General features: G+C 39.4%; 2 protein-coding genes across 6 annotated transcripts in view; one reads left to right on the forward strand and one right to left on the reverse strand.

Annotated features, from left to right (window-relative positions):
* Positions 1-1,720: 1,720 nt before the first annotated feature.
* On the reverse strand, positions 1,721-11,645 carry ptpn18 (protein tyrosine phosphatase non-receptor type 18). The gene is made up of 15 exons (XM_024385140.2): positions 11,363-11,645; positions 8,387-8,495; positions 8,198-8,274; positions 8,006-8,101; positions 7,657-7,695; positions 7,439-7,507; positions 6,869-6,931; positions 6,531-6,673; positions 5,884-5,950; positions 5,629-5,706; positions 5,399-5,488; positions 4,688-4,773; positions 2,998-3,326; positions 2,553-2,642; positions 1,721-2,358 (listed from the first exon to the last, which is right to left on the reverse strand). Exons 1-15 carry the CDS (start codon positions 11,444-11,446, stop codon positions 2,285-2,287), a joined length of 1,494 nt encoding a protein of 497 aa, XP_024240908.1. The 5' UTR covers positions 11,447-11,645; the 3' UTR covers positions 1,721-2,284.
* Positions 11,646-13,218: 1,573 nt separating this feature from the next.
* The window catches only part of gripap1 (GRIP1 associated protein 1), a 110,156-nt gene continuing 104,534 nt past the window's right edge, over positions 13,219-18,840 (forward strand). For 2 of the 5 annotated variants that reach the window (XM_042304129.1, XM_042304130.1), the window contains exons 1-5: positions 13,220-13,518; positions 14,573-14,639; positions 14,921-14,982; positions 15,135-15,161; positions 18,643-18,750. In XM_042304129.1, the coding sequence (XP_042160063.1) occupies positions 13,477-13,518; positions 14,573-14,639; positions 14,921-14,982; positions 15,135-15,161; positions 18,643-18,750 (306 nt within the window). In that variant the 5' untranslated portion in view covers positions 13,220-13,476. Of the gene's footprint in view, positions 13,519-13,560; positions 13,639-14,572; positions 14,640-14,920; positions 14,983-15,134; positions 15,162-18,642; positions 18,751-18,840 lie in introns of those variants that run through there. The other 3 variants (XM_042304128.1, XM_042304131.1, XM_042304132.1) reach the window with 3 other exon arrangements.

Genomic DNA, 18,840 nt, shown 5'->3' on the forward strand with positions numbered 1-18,840 from the left:
TGCATACCCTAATATGTCTGGAGTTTACACAATGGCCACAGACTATTGTTAACAGTTTTAGTTAACTTGGTTATAACGAGAAACAATTGTGTCCTAAGAGGGCGGTATTTACACTTTCTCTGTGTTGTACTCTCCGGAAACATGAACAAACTTCAGAAACATCCATTCTAAATAGTTAAAAAATACAAAAAAACTTGTGACATTTTAATGTAATGCTATCCAGATACATATGTAGGATCTTAATATGACCTATATTGTCACAGCAAAACAATCTTGCAGCAAATGGACTTTAGTCCATAATGTTGCTTGATCGGTGGTAAGGCTTTTAGCTGGCCAAAAGTATAGGCTACATGAGAAGTTAAATACTGTTAATGCAACCATGTGTTAGTGTGGGTTTTCAGTGAATCTATGTCAATCACAAAGCTCATCTGCATTTCGGTGCAGGAAAATACTCAGCAACAAAAGAGTGATCAAATTAAGATCCTACATCGGTATCTACTTTTCTTAGTCTGATGTATTAAATACGTCCCACTCAGTATGACAGTTACTATAATTTGTAGAGGCTCATTTTGTTCTGATTCATTTTCATGAGTTTATAATAAGATAAGGTAAGGTTTCTATTGATCCCATAAAGGGAGATTTAATATCACCAGTCAATACATCAGACACAGCAGCAAATAATAATGAAAAAAGGTCAAAATATTGATTTGCTTTAGTGCATTTTAATGTGTGTGTGTGTGTGTGTGTGTGTGTGTGTGTGTGTGTGTGTGTGTGAAAATGCATATGTGAACATGTGTTTGTGTGTGTGTGTGTGGTGGCTAAATCTGGGTGAAGGGTTGCTATGAGATAGCTGGAGGCTTGGGTTGAGAAGCCATGGTACAGGTCATTAGATTGTCTTTTCACATTAGCATCTGTTGAATGGGATTAGCCATCCAGCCGAGTTTAAACCCTTGACATCCCACATGCACTGCCAACTAGAACACAGAGTGGCCATTAGCAACACCCCCTCAATTGTCTATCACACACGCTCGTCCCAGCGTTGGGTCTCCACGGCTGGGTTTTAAAAAAAAAGTTCTTATGGGCAACTATCTATAGGAACATGACATAGGACCACACATCTAAACTCCTGAGTGGCGCAGACGTCTAAGGCACTGCATCTTAGTGCTAGAGGTGTCACTACCGACACCCTGGTTTGAATCCAGGCTGTATCACAACCTGCCGTGATTGGGAGTCCCATAGGGCGGCGCACAATTGGTCCAGCGTCATCCGGGTTTGGCTGGTGTAGGCCGTCATTGTAATTAAGAATTTGTTCTTAACTGACTTGCCTAGTTAAATAAAGGTAAACAAAAACATAGCTATAATGTTAGCTATTTAAGTGCATTGCTGACTTAATCTCCAGAGAGACTTCTCTCTGTTTTTTGTTGTTGCTTTTGACAGACAGAGTATCAGCTTGGTATCTGGCAGATACACAGATGTTCATTTGTACGAAGATTTGTGTAAGAAGATTTCCGTGACTGAAACACAATATCAGCATAGCCACAGAAGTCAGAGGTCAATCTTCAAAGCTGGCATTTCCAGCACAGAATGTTCGGCAAAGTGTTTTCAAGTAAAGCACATTGTTTTTAATGTGATCACCAGAACATTTGTTGTATCTACATGTATGCTGCATTGACTGTGGTAAGTAAGCAGGCCTAATACAAAAGATTTATTTCAAAGAACCTTGAAGAAATTTTTGTCTTTATTGTAAGTCCTTGTCACCAGAAATGAGTAGAGATTTTTTTTAAATACCTGTGAAAAAAACATTTGACAATACCTGTTTCGTTAATATTGAAAAGCTCATTATCCCATGTTACTATAGCGCCCCCTGTTGGTTAGTGCCATCACACCATAACTTGAATTTGGTAAATACACTCTTAGAAAAAATAATTTCCAAAAGGCTTCTTTGACTGTCCACATAGGAGAACCCTTTGAAGAATAATTTCTGGTTACAGGTGGAATCCTTCAGGGTTCCTCTGTGGAAAGGGTTCTACCTGGAACCAAAGGTTGTTATTTAAAAGGCTTCTCCAATGGGGACAGCTGAAGATCCAAAACCTGTGTAGTATCCAAAAACAATACCTGTCTCAGAATGGGACGATGTTTCATAATATATATATATATATTTTTTCCATCAGTCATATCAATCACAATAAATAAAGAAGTGGTACAACAGATCTGAAAAATATACCAAATCAAAAGGGTTACAAAAGAAAGAGCCCATTCCCAGGCCTGGTATGGGGTTGCTGTATCATCTCTCCACATGACTCCACTCTGCCGGGGTATCCCGGGGCCCTTTGGGTTTCCTAATGCGACAGTTGAACCCTGAGGGACAGTTGAGAAATGTGTTTGGGATTAGTTGAAGGCACCTGCAAGTACATAGCCTTGTTTTGACATCCAGTCACAATTATCATGAGATTCTGAGGAAATGGATATTACATTGGGTAGCTATAATGGCACGGGATAGTAACAGTAAAAGGCATTGGATAACAGTATCACAAACACAAGCAGATATTCACCCATGCTACCAGGAGTACAGCTGTTGGTCAGGTCTTTGATGGGATTTGAGACATATTCGTAGTCCTCTCCCATCGAGGAATGATGCTCAGCTAGAGAAAAGCAAACAGTAAGAATCAGGAAAACATTTTCCACATAAACAGCTCAATATGTCAATATGGCTGTCAGGGAATTGTTACTGGCAAGAAACTGAATGAAGATGGAAAACAAATATTGCTCCTTTGTGGTCAATGTAGGACTCTTTTCGCATTGATTTAATACATAAAAGGACAGTGTATGCCATCGTAAATAAACATTACACAATTTCCCCAGTTTCACAGTATTGGACTGAGGTTACTAGATCTAGATTACAATGCTCTTCTAAAAGACTGGATATTCTTTGCAAGGCATAATGACTAAAACAAAATCAGAGCTGGCCTCAGATTGGTCTCCCTAAAATGCTCTCACCTGTGACCTGTTCATAGCCACTCTGTTCCTTCCCTAACGTGGCCTCAGCTAGCCTGTGATTGGCCGGTCTAGCTGTGTCATATATGGGTGAGGCCGCTGGAGGTGGATTGACTGGAGGACACCTGCTCTTGGGCTTGACCGTGCTGTAGAGAGCAGTGGCGGGGCATTTCAGGGTGCCCAGCTCTGCGTTGTCATAGTGATGGAGAGCGGCCGGAGGAGCTGAGGAAGAGGCTAGTGACGGAAGCTGTTTGGACTTGTTGACCACAGCATAGGTGTCATCCATCGTCTGCTGGCACAGTTGAGGCGCTCTGGGCTGCACACTAGAATTTCTAAAGAGGAGTAGACATCCACAATTCCATCAACAGTGAGAAGCAAAAAGTACAGATGTGGCCTTATTGTTTCTGCTCTACACACTAGATGGCCATAACTATTATACATATGACTGAATTTTCATTATCTAGTCCGTTTTCTTTCTGGGGCTTCCACAGTGGATTTTTACCATTAGTATATCGGTATAGAAATTAAGATTGATTAAAAATGTCAATGTTACAATCCTGATTTCCTACGGACTCTTTGACCATGTTTACAGAGATATAGATAATTTGTGTTTAAGCCTGTGATACGAGCTGGCGGGGAAACAGTTGAACATATGGGAGGGAGGAAAGAGGATGTGAAAGTGATGTTTAACAGCCCTGTGTGTCACTTCCTCTGCAGCATGATGAATGTTTAGTAGTACAGGAATGGTGACATCCTTCTGATTCATGAATCATGTTTCCCTAAAGTTCTGTAAAATGTAACTAACAAAGTCCCTTTCACTTCAAGTTCTTCAACATGCACGACAACACAGTATTTGAATATACAGTACATTTAGCAATATTAAAGGTGCACTACGCAGATATCGCTCAGCCATTTCCTGGTTGTTTCTGTGATAAAACAAGCAAGTATAGTGTCATTGAATCATTGTACTAAACCGCTTGAAATATATGGTTGCTGATAATGGGCCTCTGTACACCTATGAAGATATTCCATAAAAAATCTGCCGTTTCCAGCTACAATAGTAATTTACAACATTAACAATGTCTACACTGTATTTCTGATCAATTTGATGTGATTTTAATAGACAAGAAAATTAGCTTTTCTTTCAAAACAAGGACATTTCTAAGTGACCCCAAACTTTTGAACGGTAGTGTATATTTGACCACAACAGTTACATACTGCAATTTTAATAGTGTTTGCTTGATTGTCAAGGCAGGTACATATCATATCTATTGTATTCTGTAATAGTTGACTTAATCAATCAATCAAAATATGAATAAATGACTTGGTATCGATACGCTTATGTACACTAAAACTACACACCCAACAAACACAAAACCCTATTGTACAGCCAACTGAAATAGATGACAATGGAATCACTTGTACAAAACAGGAAGCTCCCTAAATCTCTCTCTCTCTCTCTCTTTCCCTCTCTCTCTCTCTCTCACTCTCTATCTGCCTCTCTCTCACTCTCTCTCTTTCTCTCCCTCTCTCTCTCTCGCAAACTGAAAGTCAACATCTCCACATCTCCACAACCTTACTGTGGTATACCAATATCTCAGGCTGCTTATTGAAGTCAGAAACTGTTGTTATTGTGCATATGTTGATGCACATCACACATCAGACTGATCAAAGAAAGAATACTCGCTCCTACCTTTTTTCAAGTGGCTGAGTGATGGCTGATGTTATCGGTGGAGAGGTCTTCACAGACTCAACGTCATCATAGAGAGGTTGGTTGCTCTATAAACAACAAAATAAGCCGTTAAGGACCAGAGAGGTATAGCACTGTGTCTCTAAAGCTCAGGCTCTGTATGAAAATGTGTGAACAATCATCTTCAATGTGCCAATATTTGCATAGAGAGGAAGCGTGATGGCTGGTTTCCTGCATAACATTTTTTTTAATGTTCTTTTTACTCCACTCATCACATTGAAATGTCAGACGGAAGTATAATATGATCAGATTGAATGGATGACACATGGAAATGACGGGGCCTTTGTTAGTTTCTATTTCTAATAACAGACAAACTCACATATTGTGTCAGCTTTGCCTTGTACCTCTGGCTGTGCAGGCCACCCAATTCTGATCTTTTGCCCAATTATTGGCAAAAGATCTGATCTGACCGGGCAAAAGATCTGAATTGGGCTGCCTGTGTAAACGCAGCATCTGACCGCAAAACAGATGTGTCAATAATCCCCAATAATACTCCATACCCTCTCATGTCTTATTGTTCTAGTAAAGCTTGCTTGAACCTGAATGCTAGTACGGCATGTGTTGAATACTGTGTTGTATTTTGCCTTTAGAAAGGCTGACATCTGTCGGTTGGAGATAGCAATTACAAAAACCTGATAATTGTTTCTGTCTTACCTTGGTGAGATTCTGGTAGTTGTTCTCAGGTGACCGTAAAGCCTTCTCAAACATATAAGCCACGGCAGAAAACACAAACTGATACTGCTCCTGGTTGGAAGGATAGAAAAAAGAGGATTGAAGCCATCATTTCCACAGGAGAGAATTACAGTATTTATTGCATGATATATAACACCCTGCAGAAAATAAACACAACGTCTCATATGTAATTCTGTCTGATAATAAAATACCTTTGTCTGAACAGCTGATGGCCTCTGTCTCCTTAGTTCCACTACAATCTTCATGATATTGAAATCTCCTTTGATTTGCTGGTGGAGAAATATGAGAATGCATTAGTCAAAACACTCATACCCACCAATATTTAAAAAATATATATTTTTTATTTACAAGTATTATTGTTTTTAGTTGCAGTCTACAAAGGTCTTGTAAAACCAATTCCCTAAATGATGCCATCAATGTAATGCATCAATGTAATGCAGTACTACCTTTGTGACAAGAAGATCATGAACATAATCCAGGGCACAAATCACCCCTGTTCTTCCACAACCAGCACTGGAAATACAAAACACAACCAAATACATGGTCTGCTCCATTCAGTCTCTGACAGCAGTACTCAAACATTACCAGAGAAGTTCCCAAGTCTGGATATGACACGGTAGACCCCATCAGGTCCTGAATATTTAACATATCTCAATTTATCTGGATTTAACTAGGCAAGTCAGTTAAGAACAAATTCTTATATACAATGACGGCCTACCCAGGCCAAACCCAGACGATGATGGGCCAATTGTGCGCCGCCCTATGGGACTCCCAATAACATCCAGTAGTGATACACCCCAGGATTGAACCAGGGTCTGTAGTGATGCCTCTGGCACTGAGATGCAGTTCCTTTTACCTCTGAGCCACTCAGGAGCCCATCTAAATGGCATTATTAAAACACATGGAGCTCAAGGAGTACATGTGGCCTTGTGATAAACAACATTGAATGATATGCATTGATGAATTTTAATGGGCTTATAGATCATAGTCTGTCTCTGTGTGCGACAATTTCCTCTCGGAGCACAACAAGTCCACTGGGCAGACAGTAATCATAGGGGCTGTGCTGTATGTCATGTATAGGGGACAAACAGACCTGCAGTGGATGAGAACAGGGCTAGTGTTGTTTCCCTGGGCTTTGCGAGCCATATCCATCATTTCTAAAATACCACCAGCTGTGTATGGAATGTCATGATCAGGCCAAGCTGTGTATTGGAATTGAGAGATAGTCCGTGTTTCCTAGACAAACAGAAAACATGGTTTGCATATGACTTCACGGGCTCCCGCTCATTCAACTTCCTGGATACCAACAAATAATATGAGATTATCCAATGTGGATAATAACACTGACTTGTTTTTCTACGATATTGAAGAATTATTTGACTAGTGCTGCTGATGGAAAACAACACAAAATAATACCCTTTTCACACTTACATTATGAAATCTCACAGTCAGAGTCCTCAAGACTACTTCCTCATTTGGGTTGGATTCTTCAAGCTGTAAAAACATGATAACATTTCAATTAAAAATCTTCTAGTGTTTCCTGAAACAGGTGCCTGTGATTTTATGCAGACAACAACATGTGAGTCAATATGCCATGAAATAACCAAACTGAGTAAACTTAGTACACAGGAACTGACACATCATCTGTGGAGGATGTTGGGTAAAAAGGGAAGTCTTCTTGAATATTCTCTGAAAACCCAGACTATAAAACAACCCCACTGGGCAAACACTGGTTGAATAATTTCAATATGTCACTTAACCAATGTGGAATATACATTAAATTGACATATGTGCCTAGTGGGACAGCACTCTGTGCATGCTGGAATATTGGTGACATTGTGGGAGGCAACCTATCTGTCTCGGACGACTCCTGAATAGTAATACAACTAAGAAGATAAATCTGGATCAACTGAAAGTTGTGTCAATGCAGCTACAACTTATCTGTGGCCTGTGTATCTTCACAGTATACAATATAATGAAGATATATCGACAAAGACGTACATTTGAGACAATAAAGGGACCAAAGGGGGTTGTTTCCTTGACAGTTGTCCAATAGCGCTCACACTTTTTCTAAAAAAAAAAAAGACAGTGAAAAAAACAACAACATTATGAGTCAAGTGGAGACCAGCACCAAAGTTGATCAATTATACAGTACAATAATATGTTCACACTTCCACTGTACCTTTTTTTTATTCAAATGTGACTAAAAGGGCATTTACCTTTCCCATTTCAATTTCTCTGCAAGCCATGATTATAACCTAAAACAGGGATAGGAATAGAGGTAACATTAGGGGTGGCAGGGTAGCCTAGTGGTTAGAGCGTTGGACTAGTACCCGGAAGGTTGCAAGTTCAAATCCTCGAGCTGACAAGGTACAAATCTGTTGTTCTGCCCCTGAACAGGCAGTTAACCCACTGTTCCTAGGCTGTCATTGAAAATAAGAATTTGTTCTTAACTGACTTGCCTAGTTAAATTAGATTGAGACAATTTTCCCATTCTTCATCTGTGCAACAGAGCTACTGTACAAGCTATACTACATTTATAGGAAAGCTGAATACAATCTTCCTTACCTTTACATCATACTGCCAAATCATTTGCCAGAAGTCAACCAAAGTGTTCCTCAGAGGTCCTTGGGTCGCTATGTATTTTCTGGTCTCTGTTGCACCCTAGAGGACAGACGAGATATAGCAGAATAATCAGCATCAGACCGAGCTGAATGAAATGCAATAGGACTTACTGAATGAGAGAGGGCAATACCGTACTTTAATGAAGCTGGCGTTGATATAGTCAGAATCATTGTCATTCGTCAGTAGAGTTAGGGGAACACGGGTCTGGTCATCTATATAAAAATATGAGTTTTTGTTCAGATAAGTTTAATATTAAGCAAGAATATAAATTTCAATTAGAGTAAAAACCACAAACGTTTTTTAAGTCTCCATCATTGTGCTTACATGGTAAAATGTCTTTGTAACGATTCTTCTTTACATTGTCCTTCAGTGCCCCGGCTTTCGTCGTGAGGCCAAGATCTTTCTTGATGATGGAAGTTCGATCACGGATATTCTACAAACACAAAGAGACATGGAAGCTGAGATGAGGTTGGGAGCAACTGTCATGATTGTGAAACTGTAATTAAAAGAGAGGTAGATTGCGAGCTGAAACCTTGAATGTAGGAAGTCCAATGAAACCGATCTTTACACATTAGTAACCACATACTGTACTAGCCATATTCCCTCAGCCCTTTTGTCAGAAAAAAAAAACGATCTACACAAAATACTCTGTAATGTCGAAGTGGAAGAAAAATTCTAAAGTTTGTTAAATATGAATCATAAATAAATGACAAATATATCTTGATTAGATACTGTAAGTATTCAACCCCCTGAGTCAATACATGTTAGAGTCTTTCTGGGCCTCTAAGAGCTTTATACACCAGGATCTTACAATATTTGCAAATTATTCTTGTACATTGTTTTCAAGCACTGTCAACTTGGTTGTTGATCATTGCTAGACAACCATTTTCAAGTCTTGTCATAGATTTTCAACACGATTTTAGTTACAACTGTAACTAGGCCACTCAGGAACATTCAATATCCTCTTGGTAAGCAAATCCAGTGAATATTTGGACTTGTCCTTTAGGTTATTGTCCTGCTGAAAGGTGAATTCATCTCCCAGTGTCTGGTGGAAAGCAGACTGAATCATGTTTTCCTCTAGAATTTTGCCTGCTCTTAGCTCCAATACATTTATTTTTTGTCCTGAAAAACTTCCCAGTCCTTAACAATTACAAGCATACCCATAACATGATGCTTGAAAATATGGAAAGTGATACTCAGTAATGTGTTGTATTTGACTTGCCCAAAACATAACACTTTGTATTCAGAACAAAAATGTGTTTTGCCAAATGTTTTGCAATATTACTTTAGTGTTTTAGTGTTTTGCAACCCTGTTCCTGGAGAGCTACCCTCCCGTAGGTTTTCACTCCAAACCCAGTTGAAGTTAAATATTAGAATCAGGTGGGCTAAATTAGGGTTAAAGTTAAAACCTACAGGACAGTAGCTCTCCAGGAACACGGTTGGAGAGCCGTGCTTTAGTGCCTTGTTGCAAACAGGATGCACCTTTTGGAATATTTTTATTCTCTACAAGCTTCCTTATATTCACTTTGGAAATTAGGTTAGTACTGTGGAGTAACTACAATATTGTTGATCCATCCTTAGTTTTCTCCTATCACAGTCATTAAACTTTGTGACTGTTTTAAAGTCACCATTGGGGTGAAATCCCTGAGCGGTTTCCTTCCTCTCCGTTTGCTGTGTGCGCTAGTGGCAGTTCAATCGCTGACGTCACTAGCGCTGAGACCTTGAACTAGTACTGAAGCGCCAAGTCTAGGTCCAAGAGGCTTCTAAACAGCTTCTACCCCAAAGCCATAAGACTCCTGAACATCTAATCAAATGGCCACCCAGACTATTTGCACCCCCCCCTCTTTTACACTGCTGCTACTCTCTGTTATTGTCAATGCCATGTCACTTTAATAACTCTACCTACATGTACATATTACCTCAATTACCTCAACTAACCGGTGCCCCTCACATTGACTCCGGTACCGGTAACCCTGTACCTAGCTTCGCTATTGTTATTTTCCTGCTGCTCTTTAATTATTAGTTACTTTTATTTATTTATTTTATACTTGAAACTGCATTGTTGGTTAAGGGCTTGTAAGTAAGCATTTCACTGTAAGGTTGTTGTATTCGACACAAGTGACAAATACAATTTGATTTGATTTGAATGAGGCTGGTTAGAAAATAATTCACATTTATTACTATTTCGATCATTACTGTCATTAATTCAAGGTACAAACAGTCAACAGAATCCTGTTTATTGAAAACAATCTGACGCTGGCATATAAAAGCACTGGCACCCCTCACAATGGAACATTGTCAATAAAGAATCTTATGCAACAGTTACTAGCCGCAACAAGGAAATGTTTCCCATAGTGGCCTCAGTGTTAATAAATAACTTTGTTTTGAACTTTGGAAGCTAAATTAGGAAAAAAAAGGACTAGCCTACCTACTGTATCTTAACACTTACAGAGGTTTACATGTAAGAAGAGCAATAGCCTACAGTAGTTTAACAAAATATACTTCTGCAAATTTTGCTATTCAGTTCAGTGTAATGTCAAAACATAACTAAATAACCAAGGTTCACTTCTGTATGTGCCTTAAAGAGAGATGCCACTGATTTGAAAGAAGGTTTTTGTCAACTGCATTCAAGTTACAACATGCATTGTATTATACTATACAGAAAGCAAGTTACAACATGCATTGTATTATACTATACAGAAAGCAAGTTACAACATGCATTGTATTATACTATACAGAAAGCAAGTTACAACATGCATTGTATTATACTATACAGAAAGCAAGTTACAACATGCATTGTATTATACTATACAGAAAGCAAGTTACAACATGCATTGTATTATACTATACAGAAAGCAAGTTACAACATGCATTGTATTATACTATACAGAAAGCAAGTAGCCAACATGATTTGCAGATATAACATTCAAACAAACAATTCAGTAGCCTACTTTTCCTTTGTTTAATCATCATACCTCTCAGGTTTACTACCCTTATCTACAACTGGACCAGTGTATGATGTGCAGCCTGTGATGTTGTACATCATGCACAGCCTACACACAATCTTTAGCCATTATTCAACCAGTTATTTGGAATCAATAGATTAATGCAATTGCAATGTGAAAGTCCCACGAAGTGCTTTGCACATGCCTTAAATCATACTTTTTTTTTCATCTGAAAATATCACCTGGTCTTATTGTCTTTCTATGGGAATTAATTATAACCCGAGAATATACCATGTGCATGTGACCAATAACAGTTGATTTGATTTGATATACAGGTATGGTGATTCTCACTTACACTATACTCCGATGAGATGATGCCCTCTGCTCTGCTGTCATCTGTCAAGGACATCTGACCTACGAACCTCGATAGATGCTCCATCCGTGCTGCGGCTAGGGATGTCAATTTAACTTTTTAAATGGCAGGCAGTGGGCGGCCACTATATCAATACAACAATTCTAAACAAACGCAGAGCGCCTTGCCGCACCAATCTCTAGTGCGATGATTAGCCTAGGTTCCGCGTGTACCTCTTGGAACGTTCCTTATGTCATTGTCACTGTGAGGCAAGTCATGTACATTTCCGCATTGAAAGCTACTGGCTTATTTATTGGCGTCAAAACAGGGGAGGAACTTTCACATAAACTCCAATACACTACTATTACAACAGATGGAAAAATGTATAGCATATTTATTCTTTGCCAACAAGAATATTCAAAGCATCTTCAAAAGACATTCAACGCATTTTCAAAAGCTCTATTATTTTACGTTAGTTGTACAGTTAAATAATGTGTTATTATAAAGTTATCAAGCAGGCTATCAATGCATGAATCACATTTAGACTAATAGGTAGTCCTAAAACTTGCAGCCTGATAATATTCTCAGGGATATTAATTAGCCTGACACTTTCTAAAAAATATATCTTATGTGGTTATTTACATTGTCCATAGATTAGTAAACACGTCAGAGATGAGGATCAGCCTATTGTTGTTGTATTCCAAGGTGTGCTCGGCTAGTATTCTGAGCAGATGAAACCAACGTGCAGACAATTCACCGCCAGGAAACTTCAGTGATTTTACTATGTCTGTATTATATGGGTGTTTATTCTACTGCTATAGCCTACACTTCGTATTGGAGAAGGGCGGCATATCGATGTATGGTTTATTGAAACTGTAACGGTTCCATCAGAACATGCCTCATCAACAACACGTGATTTATTTTTTTCAGATGCAATGTTAAAAAGAAAATGGCTAGCCTATCTGTCTCCAAATTCACACAGCCACCAGTTAGGCATACACTCAAAACAGAGACCGTAAAAAGGATTGTCAACTCAACTGTGGCACTGAAATGTTGGTTCAAACACAATCGCTGTGCAACACTTCCCCTCTGCCTCTGATAAACGCACCGCCATAGTAAATAATATGTGGAGGTGCTTTCTCGTCATACTTGTGCGGTGATACTGATGGTTTGTTGACAACTGCAACATTTGAGCTAAGCATAACCCAGCTACGGACAGACATGACTTTACTTAGCAGCATGGGATAATTGGTTCGAATCCAGGCTTATATCACACCTGCCCGTGATTTGGAGTCCCATAGGGCTGCGCACAATTGTAAATAAGAATTAGTTCTTAACTGACTTGCCTGGTTACATTTTTTTAAAGCTACAGTTGGCAACAACTATTATCCACTAGCCACAACCATACAAACAATCGGTCTCACCATCCATCAGTATCATAACACCTACAACCAATCACAACGAACAAACAATTACTTCAAATGGACTATTAAGATCACAATTTACAATCACGTGGTCATTCAGTGCTAGAGGCACCTCCATTGTGTCACTTATGCAATAAGTCTGGAGGAGGTGTGGTAGATGGCAAATATACCACGGCCAAGGGCTGTTCTTATGCAATGCAGAGTGCCTGGATACAGCCCTTAGCCATGGTATATTGGCCATATATCACAAACCTCTGAGAAGCCTTATTGCTATTATAGACAGGTCACCAAGTTAATTATAGCAGTAAAACTAAATGTTTTGTCATACCCTGTTATACGGTCTGATAAGCCATGGCTTTCAGCCAATCAGAATTCAGGGCTCAAACCACCCAGTTTATAAAATGACGTTATGGATCTGGACTCAGGACTCCACCTACTGGACAGGTGTGGTTATTGCAATGACAATTACCTAGCTATGGAGTAATGTTTAGATTAGGGAAAATGGTGATAGTGCACTCCCTCCCTCATCTAAAAGCCAAGTCGTCCGTTACATTTACATTTCTATTTACAACTACGTCGTGTTTTCCATAAGGATATACAGAAAGGCATGAAAGTATAGCCTATTCCCAGGGGCACTTTTATCACACAGGACCTTTGCTAATAGCAGAGTCCTTCCTAGTTGCTTGAGTGAAGATGGCGCAGGCACTATCAGAGGAGGAGTTCCATCGGATGCAGGTAGCTAGGTTGACAGATGTCCATGTTGAATGCCCGTTGTTTCAAATGTGTTGTCACCTTCAGAGTATTTTCTGAAAATGGGATTTTCCGTCAACCTGTCCAGAGATAAACGACGGAACGGTAAAGCATACGTGGTAGCGTCCTTTACTAGCTAGGCCAACATTGCAACCCAGGGATGTGGCTAGCTATGTTGACAGTGTCAGCAAAAATTGCTATTCCAAAAGTAACAGGCAGTTGGTCATATCGTTTTAGTATTCTATACAAACATGCACATGTGATAATCCCAATAGTTTGCTTTATGTTCAAATAACATTAGTTTAACAGCTAGCTAACGTTAGCTGGTTTGCGAGTTAACCGTTAACTAGCTTAAATGGCTAGGCTAGCTAGTTAGCTTGAAATGACATACTCTGGTCTTCATTAATCTTCACGACAATATCTTTATTAATGGCAAAGTTATCTTCCTGTTATTGATTTCAAACATCCGTGTCTGATAGTTGTGTGCTGTTTTTGTTAAATGTTTTAAATAAATACATTCGGTGAAAACTATAACGTTAGCTAGCTAGTTAATTTCGCGTAACTTAATAGCTTTCCAAGACTTATTATGGGTCACGGGTTTGGTCATTCAACGTTAGCCTCATGCCTGCTCGCAGCCTTTAGGGACTGGACGCCATTCACTGTTTATTATAGTGGGTGTGTTCAGTATTCCAAACCAGATAGTGCCCATGGCTAGCTAGCCCAAATAATGCATTGCTTGTTCATCTGAAGTCACCTGAATCAGATTATGTGTACAGTCAGATGTTTTAATGTTTAATTAAGTTGACCCTTTATACAGGCTTAAATCAACTCCGTGGCCTTGTGGTTAGTGTCCCTTACCAAAGAGTCAAAACATGGGACTTGATGCCTCTCTGCTTGGCACTCAGAATTAAGGAGATGGACTGGGGGTAAGGCCCTGCAACAGACTAGCTTCCTGTCCAGGGGGTAACTGGTCAATGGCTTTTACGTGTTTTAGTGCAATGTCATCCCCTCCTTCTATGACCTTTTCGTTGTTTTCCAGGCTCAGCTTTTAGAGCTGAGGACACAGAACTACCAACTTTCAGATGACCTGCGGAAGAACACAACTGGTAAGGAGCAGCAGCTCGTAATGTAAATATGTTCTGGAGCTCAGTTGGTGCCCTTGAATTGGGATCAATATTTACTGCTAAAATGAAAAGAGCATTTCAATGCAACTCCAGGAGGGACTTCCGATTTAGTCTCCCTCTTAATGCAAGTGTGTGGTGTGTGTAGTAACCCATGTGATGCACTGTATCTAACTTCAAAATGGGTTAGTTATGTCTCAGTGATTTGAAAAGAAAATACTAGGCTCTGGGGATATTCAATATTTTAGTGTTGATTTATTTTCCAGAACTGAATGCTGTTCGTCTGAAGACTGTGACCTTGGAGAAAGATTACATCAAAGCACAGAAGGTATAGCAAGCTAATCTACATTTAGATTAAAACCGTGATAATAGAGCTGTGGAGTTCAATGCACTGAAACTCAAGGCATCATGTTTGAGACAGAATAAAAGGTACCTTTGTTTGTGATTCTATTCTGATTCGTTTTTTTGTTTTATCTTCAGGCTCTGAATAAAAGCAAGAAAGCTCAGGTGGGTTACTTGCATCTTCTAAAACTATTTCAAAGCTGTCAAATGATCTTGACAAGATAGTATGAACATTAGCTTGCTATACATGTTATATGCCATAATAGCTATTACTCCAGTTTACATGTATAAATTACCATATACTTTTTTTATTGTAATTTGTTTTGCACTGGCTCGAGGGACACTCACTAGACTCTAGCCACGCAATCACACATACTACATTGACACTCCATCACCCACACATACTTTCTCACTTTTAACATATGCTTCTGCTGCTCTGTTTATTATACAGTTGAAGTTGGAATTTTAGATACACTTAGGTTGGAGTCATTAAAACTATTTTTTTACCCACTCCACAAATTTCTTGTTAACAAACTATAGTTTTGGCAATTCGGTTAGGACATTCACTTATTGCATGACACAAGTAATTTTTCCAACAATTGTTTACAGACAGATTATTTAACTTATAATTCACTGTATCACAATTCCAGTGGGTCAGAAGTTTACTGTGCCTTTTAAACAGCTTGGAAAATTCCAGAAAATTATGTCATGGCTTTAGAAGCTTCTGATAGGCTAATTGACATCATTTGAGGCAATTGGAGGTGTACCTGTGGATGTATTTCAAGGCCTACCTTCAAACTCAGTGCCTTTTTGCTTGACATAATGGGAAAATGAAAAGAAATCAGCCAAAACCTCAGAAAATAATGTGTAACCTCCACAAGTCTGGTTCATCCTCTGGAGCAATTACCAAACACCTGAAGGTACTACGTCCATCTGTACAAACAATAGTACACAAGTATAAACACCATGGGACCATGCAGCCGTCATACCACTCAGGAAGGAGATGCATTCTGTCTCTTAGAGCTGAACGTACTTTGGTGCGAAAAGTGCAAATCAATCCCAGAACTACCGCAAAGGACCTTGTGAAGATGCTGGAGGAAACCGGTACAAAAGTGTCTATATCCACATTAAAATTAGACCTCTATTGACATAGCCTGAAAGGCTGCTCAGCGAGGTAGAAGCCACTGCAGCAAAACCACCATAAAAAAAGCCAGACTACAGTTTGCAACTGCACATGGGGACAAATATCGTACTTTTTGGAGAAATGTCCTCTGGTCTGATGGAACAAAATATAACTTTTTTTGCCATAATGACCATCGTTATGTTTGGAGGAAAAAGGGGGAGGCTTGCAAGCCGAAGAACACCATCCCAACCATGAAGCACAAGGGTGGCATCATGTTGTGGGGGTGCTTTGCTGCAGGAGGTACTGGTGCACTTCACAAAATAAATGGCATCATTAGGATGGAAAATTATGTGGATATATTGAAGCAACATCTCGACATCTGTCAGGAAGTTAACGCTTGGTCGCAAATGGGTCTTCTAAATGGACAATGACCCCAAGCATAGTTCCAAAGTTGTGGCAAAATGGCTTAAGGACAACAAAGTCAAGGTATTGGAGTGGCCATCACAGAGCCCTGACCTCAATCCTATAGAAAATTGGTGGGCAGAACTGAAAAAGCGTGTGTGAGCAAGGAGGCAAACCTGACTCAGTTACACCAGCTCTGTCAGGAGGAATGGGCCAAAATTCACCCAACTTATTGTGGGAAGCTTGTGGAAGGCTACCAGAAACGTTTGATCCAAGTTAAACAATTTAAAGGAAATGCTTCCAAATCCTAATTGAGTGTATGTAAACTTCTGACCCACTGGGAATGTGATGAAAGAAATAAAAGATTAAATAAATCACTTTCCTATTATTCTGACATTTCACATTCTTAAAATAAAGTGGTGATCCTAACTGACCTATGATTAAATATCTGGAATTGTCAACAACTGAGTTTAAATGTATGTATCTACATGTACATACTGTGTTACCTCAACTACCTCGTACCCCGGCACATTTAATCGGTACTGGTACTCCTTGTATATAACTTCGTTTTTGTTATTTCATTGTTACTATTTTTCTTACTTTTTAACTCTGCTTTGTTGGGAGTGGGCTCGTCAGTAAACATTTCATGATAAATTCTACATCTGTTGTATTCGGCGCATGTAACCAATAGAATGTGTTTTTGATTTTGATTTTCTACCAGTCACTTTCAGCACTGTTTACATGTATATCCACCTATCACGCCTACACTGACAATGTTACACGCTCACACTCACCACCACGCACAAACCCACCCAACACTTAAGTCTTCTGCATGCTTCGGTTGGGCTGACGCTTAGCCGTTGGCAAACCGGACGTGTGTGCTCACATGCCCCCTTAAAGACCTTCACTTCAAAAACGAGGAAAAAGTGTATCGAATCCCCAAGCTGACAAAGTAAATCTGTCGTTTTGCTCCTGAGCAAGGCACTTAACCCACTGTTCCCCAGTAGGCTGTCATTGTAAATAAGAGTTTGTTCTTAAACTGACTTGCCTAGTTAAATAAAAATTACATTTAAAAAAAGTTTGTTTTTGTCGGAGGTCTTAGTCGCGCAATGTGACATCGAACTATGTTGTTTGGTGAAAAAAGAATAAGCATGAAAACAATTCATCTCTCGTTGAACGATAACAAACACTTCATTGAAGAATCCCGACTTTTGACCAATCACCAATGAAGGGGCGTAGACTTCGGCTGCTGACTTCGGCTGCTGACTTCGGCTTGGCTCGAGAAATAATTACTTGTGCACGAACAGCCAGGAAAAAACCTTACCTTTGAGATTGGAAACATGCGGACGTCTTTATGCTGCTGCCATACTGTTTACTATTATTATAATTATTTATCCTACTACCAGTCACTTTCTGCTAATTCCAGCCCACATGCACATACTGTATTTCCCTCAAATAATCCTGTAATCCCTGCACATTTTAAAATTGGTACGGGCACTGACCCTATATAGATATATATCTCTTGCTCTCTTATTTTTGTATTATTTCATTAGTTCTACTATTAGTTTTTTTATATTGAATACTGCGCTGTTGGGTAGGGCTTGCAAGTTAAGCATATCATTGTGCTTGTGCATGTGATAAGTAAAACTTCATGGATAGAGAGATTATTCCCAAGTACATGTAGAGAACATAGGACACACACTCCTTTTGTCTGTTAACTTCATTTCATGCATTTACTCATTAGGTTCTTCCACATCTTCAGTGACTGTAGCATAGGTATATGATGTATATGGGCCTGATTTATAATTAATGTTTTATTAATGCACTCAACAGCCCCCTCTGCTGTTTAAATATGCATATTTAACCTTTCCCCAGAGTATTTTAGATCATTTGGAAATGTTTTGGAAAATCTGATTTGTGGCGGCACATCAAAGTATGATATCGAAGTAGAGCAATGTCCTCCAACTTATTCACCATTCTTTCTAATCAGCAAAGTACATTGCTATTGTGTTTTTTGTAAGAGTATTCAATCTAGAAATGTGGGGATGATAAAGTCATCATCCTGTGTGAGAGTGCCTACTTTCTGTTTACATGGATTGGTTGTCTGGTGTGTGCGCTCAGGAGGTGGATGCATTACTCAGCGAGAACGAGATGCTGCAAGGCAAGCTGCACAGCCAAGAGGACGACTTCAGACTGCAAAACAGCACCCTGATGCAGGAGCTGTCCAAGGTACTGGATGTCCCCTGCTCCCGCACATGCCACTGGTTCAGAAGAGGGGAATGTCCTTGTAAATGAAGATGTGATTTAGGCCTATCCTTT

The sequence above is a fragment of the Oncorhynchus tshawytscha genome, linkage group LG22, assembly GCF_018296145.1.
Source record: "Oncorhynchus tshawytscha isolate Ot180627B linkage group LG22, Otsh_v2.0, whole genome shotgun sequence".
Lineage (NCBI taxonomy): Eukaryota > Metazoa > Chordata > Actinopteri > Salmoniformes > Salmonidae > Oncorhynchus > Oncorhynchus tshawytscha.